This window comes from Echiichthys vipera (genome assembly GCF_963691815.1).
Source record: "Echiichthys vipera genome assembly, chromosome: 2".
Classification (NCBI taxonomy): domain Eukaryota; kingdom Metazoa; phylum Chordata; class Actinopteri; order Perciformes; family Trachinidae; genus Echiichthys; species Echiichthys vipera.
The window spans coordinates 28754735-28775631 of NC_139827.1; the positions used below are offsets into that span (position 1 = coordinate 28754735).

The 20897-nt window shown below is 44.2% G+C and overlaps 2 protein-coding genes across 3 annotated transcripts; both read right to left on the reverse strand.

Annotated features, from left to right (window-relative positions):
* Positions 1–750: 750 nt before the first annotated feature.
* Positions 751–9159, reverse strand: LOC310955137 (uncharacterized protein). 2 transcript variants are annotated; one of them, XM_083924892.1, is made up of 4 exons: positions 8984–9159; positions 5989–6086; positions 4798–4870; positions 751–2176 (listed from the first exon to the last, which is right to left on the reverse strand). In XM_083924892.1, the coding sequence occupies exons 1-4, from the start codon at positions 9054–9056 to the stop codon at positions 1632–1634; spliced, it is 789 nt and encodes a 262-aa protein (XP_083781018.1). In that variant the 5' UTR covers positions 9057–9159; the 3' UTR covers positions 751–1631. The 2 variants fall into 2 exon arrangements, with proteins under 2 accessions (XP_083781018.1, XP_083781017.1); XM_083924891.1 differs by having other exon boundaries at positions 5989–6089.
* Positions 9160–13716: 4557 nt separating this feature from the next.
* LOC310959205 (ras-related protein Rab-33B-like) lies at positions 13717–19555 on the reverse strand. The gene is made up of 3 exons (XM_083930472.1): positions 19284–19555; positions 15840–16018; positions 13717–14220 (listed from the first exon to the last, which is right to left on the reverse strand). The coding sequence occupies exons 1-3, from the start codon at positions 19500–19502 to the stop codon at positions 13893–13895; spliced, it is 726 nt and encodes a 241-aa protein (XP_083786598.1). The 5' UTR covers positions 19503–19555; the 3' UTR covers positions 13717–13892.
* Between the last annotated feature and the right edge of the window lie 1342 nt (positions 19556–20897).

The window sequence follows — 20897 nt, forward strand, 5'->3', positions numbered from 1 at the left end:
AAACCTCTGCAGTAGCATGATCAGAGTCCTTACACATAAAACAAAACACCATTAGGCTCCTTCCTTTTGGATTGACTTTGGTAATCCACTTGAATGGACTTTACTACAAGTACGAGCTGGTACCTGGGCCAATAGGTAAGTCTTTTAAAACACTCTTAATAAACTCCAGGTTCACCAACTACGTTGTTGATGCTTCATTTTATGTGTAAGGACTCTTCTCATGCTAATGCAGAGGTTTGGTGTTATTTTGAGCAGTATAAGTGGTTAAAAAAGCCGTTTTAATGCCTTCACCGTACTGCCCCGAGCTAATCACTGTTAGCCACGTCCAGCTATTAGCAACTCTACTTGATTTCTCCTTTAATCCTTTTTACACGAAAAAAAACTGCCTGGATGGCTTATTTGATGTGTGCAAGTGTCGAAAAAGACCATGGCATAATTTTACAATTTCCCTTTAAATGGCACAGGAGCATGAAGATGGCACAGGGATTCTTCAGGAAAGTAAGCTTTTCTACAGGAAGTGTGCATTTCTACACCTACAATATTTACTATACGTCACAATCTACAGTCAAAGCAAGCAGCCAAGAGTTGCTGAATACATTCTGGGCCACTACTTAGCCCTTTACAACTAAGATACTTCTTAGTATCTGAAAAACCTGTTATTTTACAACCTACAGATTTTCTTGATAAGTGCTGACAGTTTAATCATAAATTCACCACAAAAAAAAAAAGACACTTCCTTCTCATCCAGTGATGTTTTATTGTTTGAAAACGTATTAATCATGACAACTTGCTCAAGGAGGTGAATGAATTTTCTGTCGTGTTCCCTGAAATATTTCACATTTAAAAAGAGGATAGAAACGGGGGAGAAAAAAAGCATCTCGTACATGGCTGGTAATTTAGTAAGTATATGAACGTGCGAGAAAAGAGAATATGGTCATTATGGAGTAAAAATAGGAAACAGATGTGCAAAAATGAACAAAAGTAGACAAAAAGATGCAGCCAGAAAAAGAGCAAACTGGTTTTTGGTCAAACTTGAGCGAGAAACGAAATGAAGCGCGTTTCTTCCCTCTGCTGTTTGCATAATAATCCTAAGCAAAGATTCGTGGGATACAGCTGGAAGCAAGCGTTTGCTGAAGAAGACCAAGTGCAAATGTTGAACGAAACAAACTTGAACAACTTATCAAATGGGCTACATTCATTCACCGTGCTGACATTAGAGAAGAAAATCTGAACCGTCCAGTTTTAAGGGCACTTAGAACATTTCACAGAGAACATTAGTCATCACCTCAGTTCTATCCCTTATGTCACCTACTTCACTCCATTAACAGCAGCCAAACCATATTTTGGATTTGCTCTGGTTATAGAAGACAAATTCCTATAGGATGTGAATTTTCCAAACTGAATTTAAACAACCAAACATTCTGGTTTGGACCTGAAGGATGGGGTGAGGTAAGGGAAGGAAGGCACCTAAAAAAAAACTGGACTGATGAACCCCTAACTGGTATTTATTAACCACCCCCGTTTTATCAACATAGGGGTTCATGAGTCCTTTTTCCTGGGCGAAAGAGGTGGGACACAGCACGACTAACTCGGAGCCCTACTTTCTAGGCAACTATGGCACCATCACAGCTTCATGCAGCCACCTCTGCAGCAGGGGTGGCCTCAGCCTCAGGGGCTACGCCAGTCTCTGCCTCAGCGGGGGGCGCAGGAGGGACTTCATCTACTGCGGCCATACCAGCGCTCTCTGCTGCGGGGGCTTCTACTGCAGGGGCCTCTGCTGGGGTCTCCTCCGTGGCGGCGACTTCTACAGCTTCAGGGGCCACTTCAGGAGCAGCCTCAGGAACTGCCTCTACCACTTCAAGCGGAGCAGCTTCTTCTGTGACCGCTGGCTCAGCTGCAGCCTCAGCAACGACCACCTCAGAGGCCACGGCCGCTGCTTCTTCAGATACGGCCTCGACGACAGGCTCGGCGGCGGTTTCTGCTACTGGTTCTGCAGGAGCAGGGACAGACTCGGAGACGACCTCTGTGACAACCTCGGCGACGACCTCTGGGACAACCTCGGCGACGACCTCTGGGACAACCTCGGCGACGACCTCTGGGACGGGTGGTGCCTCCTCCACTGGGGCGGGTTCAGATGCGGGAGCTGCTACTTCTGGTGCTGCCTCGGCTTCAGGAGCTGCAGATTAAGAGATTGGGGCAAAAATAAATAATAGTTGACTTGTTTCTGTTAATTGACATGAGGTGCATCAAGAAAAATCTTAGGGTCTCTTAGTCTAATGGTAATGCAACATAATATTAAAGTGAAAATGATGAATAATCCTTAATCCTACATTCATGGATTCATCCTCCAGACAAAAACATATCTGCTGACCTCGCTGAAGATGTTGGTCTCAATAACTCCAGGACTTTTAATTATGTGAATATGACTAAAACGTAGTTAAGGTGAAAATCATCATTACTTGTGGTATTGATTTTATATCTGTAATAATTTTTTAAAAATAGTATTATTTAATAACAGCAGAGTTGATACGTGATGATAAATTAGCACTTTTGGAGGGTGGTAGGGGGCACGGTGGGCTGGGGCCCCTACTGTGTGGTTAAAGGTTATACACATGTTAGGTTAAAGTCGCAGTCGGCAACATTTGTTTATCATATTCACTGAAGCCGACACTATGCTCCGATAGAACAAATCATCCAGTTTAAAAGATATGTATATTTTTTTTTAAAAGTGCCTCTACATGCACCTAGGTTGTTTTTCAAAAATCCACAGTGCCCAAGTCATCCTGTCCACTCAGCGCAGACTGTCAAATGTTCAAATGTGGCATAACTGAAAACCCATCAAGTAGGCAAATTATTATTTTTTAAATGTCTTAAAAGGAGTCAGTACAGCCCCATCATACAACCATCAGCTGTGGTATCAGTCCGTACAGATGCTACATAGAACTGCTGGCATTTAAAGTAACAATACTAACCAGTTCATCAACTACAAAACATTTATTATAGGGCTCCATCTATGAGATAAATGGCTCAGAGCTAACATGTTCAATCCTTTATGCTCCCATCCATCTGATTTAGAACAAAAATTAAAGTTGAAATAGTGGAACAAGAGACCACAGTGGAGCCACTACAACAGTTACACAATCTTGTATCGAGTGTGCACACTAACTGTGACAAACTTTATTTATTTTTAATGGCAACTGGTTCTTTTCAACCATTTGGATCAACAGAGATAGGACATAATAAACTAGAGTGGAGAAAACACCTGAGCGGCCCACCTGATTGTGCAGCTGAGCACACTAATTGCACAGGACATGATCAGGACAACATAATCACTTTAAATCACCACTGTGTGCATCAAGAAGATTGTGACTGTTTCCAGGACAGTTTTGCTCAATTACATAATGTGATCAGTTTAAAGCCCAAGCAGGTCACTCTGCAGTCAGCGCAGTAGGGAGCAGAGCTGTATGACAACTGAACTAGTGGCAGCCGCTGCTTATCCCCTAGTTAGCCGCTCTGGGCGCAGAGCCATGATCTCTCCAGGCTCGGCGTGGCTGAATAGACAAATCATTCGCAGACAGAAATCAAAACAGACAGGCAAGATACAGCTATTGAGAGTGATCATTCTACCATGTTTGATATTTGGGTGGTGGAGCTAGAAACAACAGGGACATACAGCAACATCTCGCTTTTTTGCTCTCTACTTCTCAGAACATGTACATTCAGCAAATGTATGGCCCTAAATCCATGTCAAGAAGCCAAAGGCAGTTGCCAAGTTGAATCTTGCCGTGTGACCTTTGACGGTGGCAGATTTAAAAAAAAAAAATTTAACGAGAGAAAAAAAAATGGAGACCCACTTTCTTCCGTATCATGTTATCAAACTTTCATGACCGGACTCATGAAACCCTGAAATTCTCATTGAGTAGAAGTGATGAAGTGGTTCTTAATGTTGTTGGTTAGTGCGTTTACAAGCAGTTACATTTTTTAAAATAATAATCTGATTATATTCGGGTTAAGGGAATAATCGGATCATTGTAGTAGTCCCCCCCCCCCTATACATGAGGGGGTTGAATGGAAAATGACGGGAGTAACTCGACTTCAGGTACAGTAGGTGGGAATACAGCTTTGTCTTCCTAGTCACCTTGTCAGAATCACAACAACTTGGAAAGCTGGGGGAAAATGGATGACTGAAAGAATCATGACCAAAATTAGCCTCCCTGGTAGTGATGTTATCAGTTTAAAGGAAATGCTTTTTTGTTGTTTTGAGTCATTGCTTCCTGGTTTATTCTATATCCGGGTCAAAAACCTCTGCCACGGAGCGGGCAGGGGCAGTTACATCCTATGGAGCATACGCAGACTCGTGCCCCGGTGATACTCCGGGGACGCCGTTTACATGCACAAATGCTCGGGTTATCTAGGTCTGTTAAACCAGGTATGAAAACTCAGATATTACCTGGGACGCGTTTCTTACGTGGCGTTTGAGAAACCGGAGTATTCCCTTAACAGGGGAAAGACCAGATTCAAGCTACTGCTGTGCATGGAAACGCGTGTTTAGTGCCATTAGCAAATGCTAAAACACTAAAACAGAGGTCAACATTATACCTACTAAATTGGTGCAGTCACTGTGAGCATGCTGAGGTTAGCAGCAAAGCGCCCACAAAACCATTAGCTTGGATGTACTAGAATCACTCATTTGCTGTAGACAAGTCTGAAATGTAATTTACAAGAATTGTTTGCTTTCATTTATGTTTGGAAATCTAATTACAGGAGGTTGAGCGTGTGTGTACGTGTAAAACTGACCCTTTGCCGCGGAGCCCACGCTGGCGAGAATGTCCTCTTTGGGCTCACTGTCACCACTGACTGCCTTATAGGCCTGAGGGAGAAAGAGGGCAGTTATTTATTACATTCCAGCACACAACAAAAAATACCAGCACAAAATGGTAACAGTATGACAAAATGCCAGCTTACACTGAACATGAACAAACAGTTCATGTTCGCTGAGATACACTTGTGCTGTGTGTCTGGGCAGGCTTGTTCCCGTTTACTGTGTGTAGAAAGCACAAAGAACCTTCTATGTCCTTTGCAGCGTCTGAGCTGTGCTGAAGTCTACTACACACAGCTCAGTTTGTCCTGAGGACACACGTTAACTGGCTCACAGTTCACACCTGCACAGACACCACAACGGTCCTTGCACTGGTGCAGATTTTGATTTCTTGTTAATGATGCACACCTGTGTTTGTACATTTATAAGTGAATGGAAAGTATTAATACATGCCAGCATAAGACTTTCGGTTTCCATACAACATAGAAAGTCATCGCGACATACATTCTGAATTGTGCGAGAATGCAAATGTCCGAATACGCTGGCGCAGACAAAACAGACTTCACCCTGCCAGCTCCCTAATACAAAGTCTGTGTAATGTCCGATTGAGTCCACATGTGAATACAGCAGGTCATTGTCTGAAGAATTCACAGCGAGAGTGGGCATGTTGACTTTTCTCTCCTGTGGCTTGTGAAAAAAAAAATAGGGGTGAAGATCGTTTTACATGAAGACGGCAACAAAAATGTCCAACTGGAGAGACAACGAGGTTCAGGAACTTCTGACACTAGAAGCAGACGCTGAAATCGTTCCAAGAAATGAAGGAAAAGCAATAGTCTCAGTTGTTTACGACAAAAACAAACTACGTGGCCGCAGAGTAATCTAACACTCCAAACCCCAACAGAGTAGTTCCGTTAAGCAAGAACAGATCGGACTCATAAAATGTCCTCTTATGTGCCATGTGTGACAGGGCAGCTTTGGACAATGTCATCAGTTTCCTCCGACATCGTCAAGAGTTCGTATGAGAAAACTGCTTATGTTACGCCCACTGCGGGTACTGAGAAAACAGATTATGAGGGGAAAGACATCACAGCAGAGAGACGCAAGGGTAAGAATGCAGACTTGCAGGGTGAGGGAAACCTGGAATGGAGAAATCTCACACGGGTACTCACATAGACGACTGCAGCAGTGAGGCCTCCTCCACACAGAACAAAGTACGCCGTGTTGCTGGAGCCACCGGGTATCCCGAAGGCCATGTGTCGCACTGGAGCTGCTGAGAGACACGGCAGGGCAGAGTCATAGGGTTCAGTTCACAGCCATTGAAATTTAGATTATCCAGAAATCACTGTAATTTGGGACTAGGATGAGCAGTGTGCACCTTCATTCAACTAGCTGACATATGCCGGGCATGTGCTTTTCATGACATGAGATCCAAAATAAGAATCAGTAATGAAGTAACCAAAAGAGAAATCATAAAAAGCATGACAAATGTGATCATTTCTGGGAGGTTTATTCAGAAAAAATGTCCCATTAGAGGTACAGTTTGGCACAAATACGAGTGCATTTTTATAACGTCAACATGTCTCCATCCTTTAATCCAGTTACACAAGACAGAGGAGATGGAAAGATTTAGCAGCAGCCAAGCTAAACACCAAACTGTCCCTTAAATTAAATCCCAAATCACTTCCTGTTTCACCATTTTAGAATTTGCATAAAAAAACAACAACTTCAATGGTCTAATGGGGTTGGATACATATGAATTGGCCCCCACAACACACACACACACGTCAGGAGTTGCTGAGGATCTGGCAGATACTTGTATTGGTGGTGAAGATGACGCTGCAGCCTGTGCACCCTGGGAAAAGATTTGCTGGTGTTTAAAAGGATTGCCAGTGGTGCATGCAGAGGAGGCTGTAAATAAAACCACAATGCCTCAGCCTAAGCTCTTCCTACCGAGATCTCTCCCTCTCTCTCCCCCCCTCTCTCACACAAACACCAAAGAGCATACATGCACACGGTTACAGTACATATATCTTTAGCATGATCCACGCCCTCTGCGTGTGCACATGTGTGTGGTTTACTCAGCAACCTGAGCAGGCCATTTGAAGAAGGGAAAGAACACAATGTACAGCCCACTCCACACCTTTTCGTCCTTCCCATGTGTTCAGGCAAATCATAACTCAGCTTGTGACATTTCCCCTGACACCTATATAATCTATATAAAGACATTGTTCAACTGTTGTATTTTCAGTGTTTAACGAGACACTTATTTAAGTGTTCATTTTGTGCTTTGGTTCATTATCGCAGTGTCGTTTTCAGTTGCAGCGGGCAGAAGAAGCTCTTAAAACCCACTGTACACTTCCTGCTCAGCACCAAACTGTAGACAAAGTGAGTGGGGAACAAAGTGGAACATTTAGCAGCTAAAGACGTGAATATTTCCCCACAGGAGTTGGAGAGCAAAATGAGCTGTAAGACCGAGGCCTTGTCTAAACGTACACGTATTTTATTTGTTTTTTTAAAGGGGGATTTTCCCTGCATTCTCATAAATCCCCTTCACATAAGCAGTGCTTTAAAAAAAAAATCAGCCCTGAACTATGAGCAGTTCTCAAATGTGAGCCTTTTGTCCTGAAAATTAGAATAACCCGGAGTTTTGATGAGCTTTAGTTCAAAAATATTGATTCTTGCCAAACATTAGTGTTGCCCATTCTAGTATTGAGTTTAAACTTTCACGTTTTACCGTTGACACTGAATCTATTACTGAATTTATCACTGACTCTCCCGTGTCTTGAGTTTCACCCAGTCTCATCTGGTCACCCTACAACAACAGGCAGCAGTATGACCCCCAACACCATGTTAGCCAGTCACACATTGCCCTGGTGTGGATGCTGAGCCAATGTAGCAGTAAGTCCTCCTTCCTTCCTCCTGTAATACCCATGACACAGCAGCGCTACGATGGGACAAGGCCAAGAGCGGGTTATTTATACATGTAATCAGTTAATCCTGCAGTGAAGTTCAAGCCTGTAAAAAGGGACACACATGTCAGGCAACAACACACAAGATGGCTGCTGTGGTTACACACATGTGCCGTATGTGCTCCTGTTGCTGTCTGTCAGCTGACATGTGAGACTGACTGAGGGAGGGGAGGGGACATGTAGACCTGGAGGACAACCAGGTCAGGACAGCTGACACCCTGTAACACACATGCACTTTTTTAAAAATCCTTTTTTTTTGTAGAATAAAGCCAATAAAGACCAACTCTGTTTTTGCAGGAATAATTGATTTTGTATGCACCATCAGTCAGCTTCACAAGAAGTTGGTCTGTTTTTGGGGCACAGGAAATTAAAGCAGCAGTTTGACCTCAGGCTGAATTCCACATGCGCAGATCCCAAAGTAAAAGGATGAGCCAGGCAGAAAACACGAGTGAGCAAGCCTCAAATCCTCTTCAGCTCGCATGCAAACGCTCCAGGGTGATGGAGAAAATACAAATGCATCATCAAAATAAATAAATAAATGCGTAATGGATGTAAAGTGTTGACTGCAGACTAAATGTCAGGGCTTATGTAAAGGGTTGTTTTTATGTGATTCTCTAGGTTACCCAGGCCTGTGGGGCACAACCATGTGGTCCAGCCCATCAGAAGTCCTGGGACAACGTGTCACCATGACAAAGAATCGACGTGAAACGTTGTTTCTTTACACTACTATGCTCGAGGCTTGAAAACTTGAACTAAAAGTGCAAAAAGTCAAGTGCACTCGATGCAACTTGGTTTTCAAACCTCGATTTAAAGAGTTTGGGTCGTGTGCGTGTGTGTGCGAGATGCGCTCTCTTGCGTAACTGATGCAAGAACGGTGTGTTCCCAAAGCAGGACACACCTCCCCCGACTGCTGCTCTGCACAATGGAAAACCTCAAAACGGGAGAATTATGAACTTCTCCGTCTTTATAACACTTTTGCACATTTTCTTGCATGAAAATTAGAGATTTAAAATGAGTCTCCGCTGCAGAAGTTCATTTAAAAACGTCGTCGCACGCGTCACCGCGCTTTAGACACTTCAACCTCAGGGATAAGACGGTCAGTTCGTTTCGATCCAGACGAGCAGGTTTACTCTACTTCCATTCATTTGACGACACAACGTGTATAAAGTGCATTCAGGGGGCAGTAAGCACTCACCGTTTCTGGATGTTGGCTTGAAAGCCCTCCGTGCCAGCGGCCCGACTCTTTGCAATGCCCGTCTGCAGAACATGTTTGCTCGGTTGTCAGCAGGTGAGTGAGTGCGTGTCCGGGTGTTCCTGCTGGTTTTAAAGGTGATTGAGGAGGAAGACTCGACACAGCTGCTGTCCAATGCCGATTGCACAGAGGACACCCCCTTCTGAAAGTGATGGGCACGTTAGCACGCCCCCTACAGGCGCGCTGGCAGAACAGCGGCCGTGTTTTGCTGCGTCAGGTGTGTTGTGATGCGATGGATTTAAAGAGTTCATTTGTACAAGTCGCGGAATGTATGGAGGAAGAAAAAAACACAAACAGATGAAAGCCAGTCTAAGGATGAAATAATCCAACAGTAGTTTGAGTGCACAATAAAAACAAGAATAAACATGATTCATGGAAAAAACACCGATTTAAATCATATTTCCAGGATTGGACAAAAACATGATTTAGTAAAAAATAAAAAATAAATCTCTTTTTGCAAAAGATCCCTTCCTTCCCCTCCCTGAATCCCTCCATCCATGCTTCATGACACTATAAATATTATAATTAAAGGGGACCTATTGTTTTTTGGTTTCTACTAGAACATGCTTTCATGCTTTAATGTTCAAAACACATTATTTTTCTCATCCTGTCTGTCTGAATATACCTGTGATCACCCTCTGTCTCCGTTTTAGCGCCTGTCTCTTTAAGAGCCCCTCCTGAAAAAGCATAGTCTGCTCTGATTGGTCATCGTTTCTGGGTCGTTGATATCTTTGCTTTCTGCATCTCTGCATCATCATTGCAGCCGGGGAACGACTGTGCTGACTGATACATTCCCAGTATTTATACAGCAAATCAAACTTCTTTATAATAAATGGAAAAAGACACGGTAGTCCTAGCTCACTTTTTCACTCTCTATGACCTTTCAGTGCAGTTTCAGTGTCAAGAACATAATTCAAATCTAGCGTTGTGCTTTTTCCTGTGGTAGATGATGCTGTTTTTATGTGGGATGTGTATGTGGCATGATGCATTATGTGCTAAAGTCCTGTTGACTGCACTGTGGAGGATCAGCCATCCCTCATGCTGGTTTACAGTGGATTACAGTCCCATGTGTTTGCATGTGAACAGACAGTGAACTGTGATTGCATAATACACACTGTCCCAGAGCTATTGTGGGACGGTACCATGCATGGCTCTGATTGGAGGAGCCAAAATAATAAAGTGCTGTATTCTCTTATCCTAATATTAAGATGTTCACACACATCACTGCATCAGCGCTCAAAGTTTTTCAGACAGCAAAGATGTCACAGTTCCAGTTCATTTATAATATTGAAATATTCATTGTTAATTCTTTAAAAGTTGAATGAGGACAACAGAATGAAGAACGCTGCTTCCCAAGCACGCTCGTTCTTTTGAGGATGCTCTTCCTCTGAGTAGGGACAGAAATATCCGGCCCACAGCTGACCATAAAATAAACCCTGTTGGCAGACGGTGTTGGGATGACTTCAGAGGAGAACTGACTGTGAAAGAATGGAGTTCCTGCCACCTTGTGTCCCATTTGACTTTTGCAGTGAGGGAAAAGACAGCCTGATCCCTTTAATGCAGCAATAGTTGACCGTTTCTTTATAAACATCTAGTGTGAATTGTGTTAAATTATCTTATTCGTCCTCCTCCTGTGCTGAGCTTAGTATATTCCACATCTCCAGCTCTGGAACTGATGCTCCCAGAAGATTTTATTCACAGAGCATGATCATTAAGGCATCGTAAGAGCTGAGTGAAAGGACAAGCAAAGGCTCTTTTAAAACTGCACATTTTGCTTATACAAACAAATAAGAAAAAGGGGATTACTGCTTGTTTAGAGCCAGTTCGTGAATACAGTTACATTCAAGTCATTTAAAAGGGTCATTTACAATATATAACAACAAATATTTTCTATATAAAGATTTAGTGGAGTAATAGCACTCACTGTCCCTCTGTGTGTGTAGTTATGTGACCTTCTCAGTTCTTTCTTTTGGTAGCCGGGCAGGTCATGTTAGCCCCGTCCCTTTGAAACGGCACCATTTGGGCTCAGCCACCAATTAGCGGAGTCACCTCCATGTTCGCTTGTGACGTCAGAGGTGAGAGTTGTATTTGTGCCACATTTGTGAAGGAGCAATGTGAGATTTTGAGCACAAAAAATATATATTTTGCAAGCACATAGATTCGATTTTGAAGAGAAGTTATACACGAGCAAAACATATTTTCATTTGAGCCAACAAAAACATATCCTGTGCTCAATAAATGTCTTTGCATGTTTGATATCATTCATTTCAATGTGCAGTAATAACCCCTCTCACCCACTTTTACTCATATGCTGTTACGGCTGGGAGGGTTGTGTGTTTTTTCTGGTTGCTGTTTTCTTTTCTCTGTGCTCACTGGCTGCAGGTCCCTCCTTTCGCCACCTGGTCGCTGTGGCTGACATCAATTCCAGCCAATCAGCAGGGCCTTAAAAGGAGGAGGGGCTCTGTGATGGCTCTTTCTCTGACTCTCGCACCCATCCTGCATCTGGTGACAGCTGTGTGGGTTGCCAGCCATGTGTTCTTTGTGTTCAAGCCCAGGGTTAATATAAGCCTGATCTACTTTTTTTAAAAGTAACTGTTCTTTGACTCCCTTCCCATCGGATTCATTTAATTTTTGGTTTTGTGTTTGTCCCTTTAAGGTGTCAAACTGATCCAGTAAAAGGCCACTGCTACAGGTTTTCATTCCAACCAAGTAAAAACTGTAGGCAGTTCAGGTGATTGAGTAAGTCGAGTCAGGTGTGTTCTTGCTTGGTTGGAATGAAAACCTGCAGCCACAGCGACACTTTACTGCATCAGTTTGACACATGTGCTTTAACCCCTAGACCAGGGGTGTCCAATCCTGCTCCTGGAGGGCCACTGTCCTGCGTGTTTTAGGTTTCTCCTGCTCTAACACACTTGAGTCTAATGATTATTGAACCTGTGACAAGCTCCAGCTTCATGATAACGAGCACATCATTAGATTCAGGTGTGTTGGAGCAGAGAGAAACCTAAAACATGCAGGACAGTAGCTCTCCAGGAGCAGGGTTTGGACACCCCTGCCCGAGACAATATTTGGGACGTAACATATTTAGGCACTTAAAGCGAAATTCAGGCGGAAAATCATCCCATTGTCTTTTCCGATGGTTGCACACATCAAATAAACCACCCAGACAGTTTTTTTTGTGTATAAACTTAATGGAGAAATCCCAGAGAGTCGCTAACAGCCGGACATGGCTAACGCTGATTAGCTCGGGGCTGTACAGTGAAGGCATTAAAATGGCTTCTTTTGTTTTGAAACACTTACCCACTGGCCCAGGTACCAGCTCCTCTCATAGTAAAGTCCATTCAAGTCGATTACCAAAGTCAATCCAAAAGGAAGGAGCCCATTGATGCTTTGATTTATGTGTAGGGAATCTTCTCATGCTACTGCAGAGGTTTGCTGTTATTTTGAGCAGTATTAGTGGTTAAAAAAGACGTTTGAATGCCTTCACCGTACTGCCCTGAGCTCAGTGTTAGCCACATCCGGCTATTAACGACTCTACCGGATTTCTCCGTTAATAGTTGTTACAAACACAAAACTGTCTCGATGGCTTATTTCATGTGTGCAAGTGTCATAAAAGACCATGAGATGATTTTACGACGGAATTACACTTTAAGGGACAAAATAAGTCAAAATCAAAGCAGCAGACATGGGAATATGCTGACTTTTATTCCCTGTAACTCTGTAAAGGCTTTCTGCTCAAAGTCTATATCCTTCAAAATGAAATAACCCTGAACAAGCATCACTGTGATATTTCTGTAGTTTATTTTTTCACTTAGCTCTTCCAGACTGTTTTCACATGCTTAGTAGTATAGCAATGTGTGAAATGAGTAGAATGCCTCTTTAGCTTGCTCTGAGGTATTGAACTCTGTGGAAATCACGTCGGTTAGAGTGATAGAGTGTTATGTCAGAAGTTCAAACTTTTTTTGTCTTCTCCATGTCCTTGGACAGACAGAAATGATGGAGCTGTTCCATTTGCAGTAAACAGCCTACGAAATAGAGAATTTTGTTTTCTACACGTTATTTTATTTCCACCTTTCAGACTTTCTCAGTACATTACATTTTATTAAGAACATGTGTTTAAAAAAATACTCAGTTATCGTCTTTCCTGAGTCTAGAGTAAGACATTTATCAGTGGGCTGTTGAATGTTGCACCAGTTTGACACACACACACACACACACACACACACACACACACACACACACACACACACACACACACACACACACACACACACACACACACACACACACACACACACACACACACACACACACACACACACACACACACACACACACACACACACACACACACACACACACACACGTACACGTGTAGACCATTGAGCAGAAGTTTGTCCTCATGTGACGACCTCTGAATCATCGATTGGACGCACAATCATGACATGTGATCCTCAAAGCTCACGCACATGACTGCTGTGACGTTTTGTCCATCTGGATGCCGTCCTGTGGTGGGGAACCCTCCAAACCCTGGATTACATTGTATCATAGCACCACTTTGCTCCAGAGCCACATATAATGAGCCAGATTCCACCAAATAATGTTTGCACTCATGTTTATTTGCAGCGATTGTAAACAATAAGATCACAAATATACACTTCATTTCTAAGAAAGGCGTCACTGTCCTGTGTGGGAATAACAGCTACTGTATTTGAAATGTTAAAAATCACCTTTTGTCTTTAGTCAAAGATGACGCACAAAATGGTCATTCTCTCGCTCACACAAACACGTTCACACACAATCATATACTTAAAAACAGCTAAAACACCACAGTCTCCCCACTCTGGCTCTCTCAGCAGCAGGTCCACAGCTCCTTCTCAGCTTTTTTCTTGTGCAGGACTTTAAAGGACCCGTACAGCGCTGGGTTTACTGCCAAAGGTTTCTTCTGTCTCTTCAGTTTGGCGCCGAGAGCGACAACGATGTCCTCCACATTATCCTGCTGATACTGCAGCTCCCTGTCACCTCCTCGACTGTTCACACTTTTGTTCGGCGGGTTCTTGGCGGACGTCTCAAAAAACATCATGCCGTGGGCTTTGGCGAAGCCCATTGCCTGCTCCTGGCTCACTTGGGTGTCAGTGGTGCTGGGGTCACGGAGGTCACTCTTATTACCCACTAGGAACCTGGGAGGAGAATAAGCGGCACAAAATGGGACAAATGAAGGATTATGATGAATTTGAAGGTCTAACATTGTAAAAAGTGACATTTCCATGTCTTTTTAAAAAAAAAAAGATAAATCAGGTCAAGGTGCTTTGTCAATACTGTGAAAGTATCAAAACACTCAATCCACGGAGAAATGCACGCAGCCTGTATTCAGAAACTGTCTTCTCATGGGACGTTGTTGTTGGCAATCCAGGGATGCTTACCATCCAACAATGCATGAAGTCATTTGAATGTTGTTTGGGGAATGTCTTTATAAAAATACAGGGTTTATGTCATGAGATTGAGTGCTATCAAACCAGTTGTTTACATGTGTTTGAGTTCTCGTTACATCACTTGTTTCACACTTTCTAAAAAGGTAACATCAGCAGACGGAGCATGAAGTGGGCAGGTGTCTCCTGTAGAGTATCCCCTGAACCTGTGGTGACTGTAGACCGTGCAGTGATAGACACCCGCTCAAGGTAAGTGGAATTTACACAAAAAGGCAGAGTGTGGCACACGGCGCATGCCTTGTGCTCACAGTTTACATGAGGTGTAATCCTAGTTTCATACAAGGCAAATTATCTTAGTCTGCAACAAATTAATTTCATTATTGGTTAATCTGGAAATCACTTTTTGACCAATTAAAGGTTCCATTGTTGTAAAAGGAAAGATTTCCATGTCGTTTTTATTCTAAAACTCAATCCACAGAGAAACACACACAGTGGTATTCAGAAACTGTGTCTTTAAACGAGCCGTCAGGACTTCTGCATGTTTGTGATGTCACAACTATACTACATAAAGGTAAGAAACTGTCACTACAGTCATTCCCCGGCTGCAGTTAAGGTGCAGAGACGCCAATAGTGCAGATGCAGAAGACCCAGTAATGCTGTCCTATCAGAGCAGACTGGGCTTTTTCAGAAGGGGCTCTTAAAGAGACAGGCACTACAACAGACAGAGGGCGAGTACAGGTAAACCCAATACACAAGTATGAACCTTTAAGAACTCAAAAACGGAAAATGGTCGTAGACTGAACTAGAAAGGTTCGATCTGATTTTAAAAAAGCAACAAAGAGCTCACGCACACTGTCCATCCGTACTGTGCCCAAGCACGTTTCACGGCTAAAGTCTAGTTGATTTGCCGGCCACGCCCCGTTTGGGAAAGGTGGGCATTGTAAAGCACGTTTGCACATGTACGAGCACGAGCGTGTGCACGTGTACACGCAAGAGCACGAGGCCTACGGCGGTCCTGACGTCATTCTATGTTCACCTGGTCGGACATAGAAAAGAGTGTTTACTGCAGATTTGGTCGGATGAAAATATTCAAAAACAGTCGGACAAGACGCACAAAAACTCAGAGGTCTATGGAAAGATTTGTAAACAAAGCCACACATCACGATGATGTCAATCAATGCATGTGACGTGTTACGGCGTGATGACGTATAGGCAGCAAGAAGCATTTGCCGAGGCCCAGGTAGTGTGAGTACAAACGGGCCCCCGTACCCTAAAGCACGGGGCACGGTACGGATGGACAGTGTGAGTGCGCCCAAAGACTCCTCTCCTTTTGTTGAGTAGCAGTACACACAGAGAGCTGCTGTAGTTACCTGGGGATTTCCTGCCCGAGGGAGTTCTGCCTGCACTCTTCTACCCAGGCAGTCAGACCGCTGAAGCTGGATCGGCAGGTGACATCGTATACGAAGAGCACAGCGTGGACGTTGCGATAGTAGTGTTGCACCATGGACTTACGAAAGCGCTCCTGTCCTGCTGTATCCCACAGTTGGAGCTGGTGGGATGGGGTGGGGGTGGGGGTGGAGGGATGATAGGAGAGTGATGAGATTGACATTATAGGTTGGCACTGAAGAGGAGGAGGCCGAGACAAAACATGACAAAGAGGAAATGATGAGAGGGAAGTCAAGGGGAGGAAAATAAGTCATGTGTTGAAATACCACACACGCACGCACGCACACACGCAAGCGGATTCCTTTTCTTCCCCCTTGAATTAGATAAATCAAGTGCTAAATGTCAGTTCAAATCAATGACAGACCATATAAATACCTCTGGAAATAGCTGATACATTGGAGAACACAAACAACACACAAACATATTTTCAGAACTTCTCTGCTGCTACTCCACTTCTCGGCCTCTTGGATCCTCAGAACAGTGGCTCTTAACAAGGCCACAGAGGCCACCCTTAGGCATTGCAACTCTGTATAAACTATTTATTTTTTTATTTAGTGTTCAGCTCATCACACGTAGAGACACACTATAGACATACATGTTTTCAATGACCTTTAGTTGCTCTTGGTGGTTTTAATTCTGTGTTTGTTAATATTTTTTGCACATATTACCATATTGCCTCGTTCACTTTAACTTGTACAGCACTTTGGTCTACTCTGGTGGGTTTTAAGCAAGCTATATTAGTAAGCTTGTCAAATAGAGAGATTATATCTCCACACTGGCCTGGGAACGCCTCAGGATCCCCCAGTTAGAGCTGGTTAATGTGGCCCGGGAAAGGGAAGTTTGGGGTCCCCTGCTAAAGCTGCTGCCCCCGCGACCCGACCCTGGATAAGTGGATGAGGATGAGATGAGATATTCACTGGTTTTAGAAAAAAAAAACCTCTACGTGCACTTAGAGCTCGTTGTTCATTTGCAAAAATCCACCATCTGAGTAAGTTAGCCAGCCTACGTCCATGTAGCGTTCTCCATGCCATTTATTGATGAGAGAAATCACGGGCAAGTGCGTTCACAGCAATCTGGTGCACGCGCACTGACGAGTGCTCGTGGAGAGCGCGGAAGCGCTTGTGGTAGTGGGGGAGTCAACATATTAGCCAGACTTGCCGACTGCAGCTTTAAAGTGTAATTCCGGCGCCATATCATCTCATGGTCTTTTTTGGCACTTACCTACATCAAATAAGCCATTGAGACAGTTTTTTTTGTATAACGACTATTAAAGGAGAAATCCCGGAGAGTCGCTAACAGCCGGACGTGGCTAACAGTGATTAGCTCGTTGCAATACGGTGAAGGCATTAAAACAGCTTTTTTAACCACTAATACTGCTCAAAATAACACAATTACACTTGAACCGAAGCATCAATGGGCTCCTTCCATTTAGGCTACGTTCACACTGCAGGTCTTGATGCACAATTCCGATTTATTGCTCAAATCTGATTTTTTTTGTTTGTCTGTTAACATTACATCTTTAAATGTGGCCAGTCTACAGATCGCTGTGTGAACAGCTCACGCTCCTGAAGTGACCCGCATGTACAGTTGATCATTGATGACATCACCACACAATGGTAGTTATGGAAGTGAACATGGCAACGGCAACCGGTATTGTATATAGTCTAGCTTGCACCGAAGTGACACCCCAAATACTACTGAGGTCTAACACTTCACTCTCCCCGTCCCTGCTCAACTGCTGTCCTCCATGTTTGTTTGGATTCTGTTCCTGACTCCCGCCTGTGGCACACTTGTTTTTTTTCTTCAACTAACTTTATTAGTATTTCATTTACAAAACAATGCAGGGCAGCTCAGAATTACATCAAAGTCACATTAAAAGCGACCTGGCTGTTCAGATTGAGGTCGCATTCAAATAAATCCGATACGTATCTGATTCATTATCACATTAGAAAGTGGCCTGATTCTGATTGGAAAATGTCAGAATCAATGTGACTTGGAACTTGAATTGCGATTGGTAATAAACTTGAATGGACTTTACTACGAGAGGAGCTGGTACCTGGGCCAGTAGGTAAGTCTTTTAAAACACTCTTTTAATGAACTCTGTGTACACTGACTACGTAGTTGGTGCTTCGTTGGGAGTTAATGTCCTGAAACCAACTCTACCCTGAAGCTATAAACATATCCTTGATCACCACAGACACTTCCTCTGTCATGTGGTCATTTCAAAACACTCAGGAAACAGCCGGAGCCAACGACTACCCACACTTTGAACATAGAATCATCATCTCCACGTGCCTTTACGCAATGGGGCCCAAATTAAAGTTCAGCCACCTTCAGGATTCAAAATCAGAGCTGAATTAAAAGATGGGTGAACGAGGCTGTTGGTGGATCAGCTAACATGCCACCACAATCAAGCATGCAGTCTCCACAGGGATTTACAGGCTGCATTAGTTCTGCACACAAACAGAAATCACAGGCCTTCAGTCTGGGACAAACAACCTCAGCACACTGACACTGCAGGGTAGGACAGGAGAGGATTTAGAGCCAAGAGCAGATAAAGGGAGAACAAAAAAGTATAACACATGAGAAAGTTAGGGTTAAAAAAGAAGAAAAGCACAGACACTTGGATAACCTGCAGGGAATATTCTGCCCTCTTCTACACATCGAGTCTGGTGGTAAGAGAGGCCTGTGAATGTTCTCATGTGTCCAGGTCATCGTTATCCCCTAAAGCAATTTCAGTCAACAGCAACTGGACTTTGTCTAGGAAGAAGTTTCACCTCTCATCCAAGAGGCTTCTTCAGTTCATGTACGCATCTGACCAGGCTGGGACTGGACCAGGACCAGGACCAGGACCAGGCTGGGACTGATAACCAAGTCCAGTTGCTTTTGACTGAAATTGCTTTGGGGAGGTGGTTAGAGAGGTTTGTTTTATTTGTCAAGGCTGAACTGGGCCCATGAAGAGCACAGATTCACTGTGAAAATAAATTACCTGTGATAAATATACGCTGGAGACCCACACTGGGGTGCAGTGTAGTGGGTTTTTGTTGAAGTGCCTTGGTTATTTCAAAAAACATGCGGGTACAGCAGTAGTTTAGCCACAGTGGATATTCTATCACATTCTGAACAATAAAACAATAAAAAGAAAATAATAAATCAAGTATCAACCATTTGTTCTCCAGTGTACAACCCAGAAGAGCCGACATGACGCTGATCACTTCATTATCAGGGGGTTTGTTTAACTTTTGAAGCAAAAGCACCAGTTGGAAACATCCCTTTGGCACAGTCCTGCGCACACTCACTTCATAAGCTAATGCGTCCACCGTTTCATTATTTGGTTTTTATTGGTGTGTACTCTTCACTGCAGTTACCTTAATTCTCTCTCCAGTGATATCCAGCTGTCTCTCGCGGAAGTCCACCCCGATGGTAGCCTCCACTCTGCAGGGGAATTCTCCGGCGGAAAGCCGGTGTGTGAGGCAGGTCTTCCCCACCCCGGAGTCTCCTATCACCAGCACTTTAAAGGTCCGGCAGCGGCTCAGCAGCGAGGACACACTGCCCAAAGAGTTGGAAAACTCAAGAGACGACTCCATTGACCTTGGTTCACAGTAGATTCACGGGGAAACAAACGCGCACAAACGCGCTGCGCCTGAAACGTTTTCTCCAGTAACGGTTTCTAAAGATCACCAGGAGGAACACACACAAGACGCACGCCTTCTGGGGCTAAACACATTTAGTTTAGGTGGCTTCCGCACAAGAGCTGGTTAAAACGCTTCACGGCGCAGAGGAGCGTGAATGAGAGGAGGGAGAGCTGCGGGTGTTCCACTTGACAGCATGGTGATGATTGGTGTGTGACTGGGGAGAGCGCGTCAAATGACGAGCAGGCCTCAGCATGTGGCCTGAGTTTGGTGACTGGTTAATATGGTACGAGTCCAAGACCCCCAGCCTTTGATTTATCCAAAAACAATCTTTAATCATGTGGGACCTGCCTGAGGAGGTACAAAGATGTGCACGGCCAAAACGAGCTACAATATCTCCCTCTGTTTCTGTTATCCGTTAGATACAATAGTTTGATTATTGTGGAACAGAGATTTACATGTTGAACTAAACGTGTGCATCAAGTCCTCACCTCAGGGCGGACTCACACTGTCCTCCCGGACTGAGACCCGGGCTTTAGGGTACTTGTCCCCCCTCCCTCTCCCCCCCGCGCCCCAGCCCCGTTTGTACTCACACTACCAGGGCCTCGGCCAATACTTCTTGCTGTCCATATGTCATCACGCCGTAACACGTCACACGCATTGATCGCGTGTGTGTGGCTTTGTTTACAAATCTTTCCATAGACCTCAGAGTTTTTGTGTGTCTTGTCGACTGTTTTTGAATATTTTCATCCGACCAAATCTGCAGTAAACACTCCACCTCCGCATCACACCAACGTGAACCTTTCACCACCATTGTTGTTGTTGTTAAATGTCCGCGCATGGTCCGTCCTTCTATTTACATGTCCGAACAGGCGCACATAACGCTACTGCCGTAGGGCTCGTGCTCGTGCGCGTACACGTGCGCACGCTCGTGCTCGTACATGTGCAAACGGCTCCGCTAAAGCCCACCTATTTCAAGCGGGCCATGGAGGGCCAGCTGGCCCCAGTTGAGCGCGGAGCGGGTGCGCTCACACTACTTAAAGGTACTAGACTTTAGCTGAAAAACCGGTTTTGGCCGCGGCCAAAAGGATAGTGTGAGCACGCTGTCAGACACACTCGTGGCCACAGCAGCCCCCTCACCTCTCCTGTCCTGTCAGAGGAACATGCTGCTGCTGCTGCTGCCCAGTCACTGTTGTAGTGGTAGTAGAGGTGGAGGTGGGGGTACTACGTGGTGCATGTAATCATGGAGGAAGTGGGTGAACCAAACAGGCTTACAAGACACCTTTTTTTTGGAAATAAAAGATACTATAATCATAAATATTCCAGTGTCTTCCTGGCTGATAAGGTGTA

Coding starts and splice junctions, on each gene's coding strand:
- LOC310955137 (XM_083924891.1), bottom strand. CDS start 9,056: ATGTTCTGCAGACGGGCATTGCAAAGAGTCGGGCCGCTGGCACGGAGG. Junction 4,871..5,988: donor TCACTGCTGCAGTCGTCTAT/GTGAGTACCCGT, acceptor TTTCTCCCTCAG/GCCTATAAGGCAGTCAGTGG. Junction 2,177..4,797: donor CGTGGGCTCCGCGGCAAAGG/GTCAGTTTTACA, acceptor CTTAATCTGCAG/CTCCTGAAGCCGAGGCAGCA.
- LOC310959205 (XM_083930472.1), bottom strand. CDS start 19,502: ATGGAGTCGTCTCTTGAGTTTTCCAACTCTTTGGGCAGTGTGTCCTCG. Junction 16,019..19,283: donor TCACTGGAGAGAGAATTAAG/GTAACTGCAGTG, acceptor CCATCCCACCAG/CTCCAACTGTGGGATACAGC. Junction 14,221..15,839: donor CTCGGGCAGGAAATCCCCAG/GTAACTACAGCA, acceptor TTCTCCTCCCAG/GTTCCTAGTGGGTAATAAGA.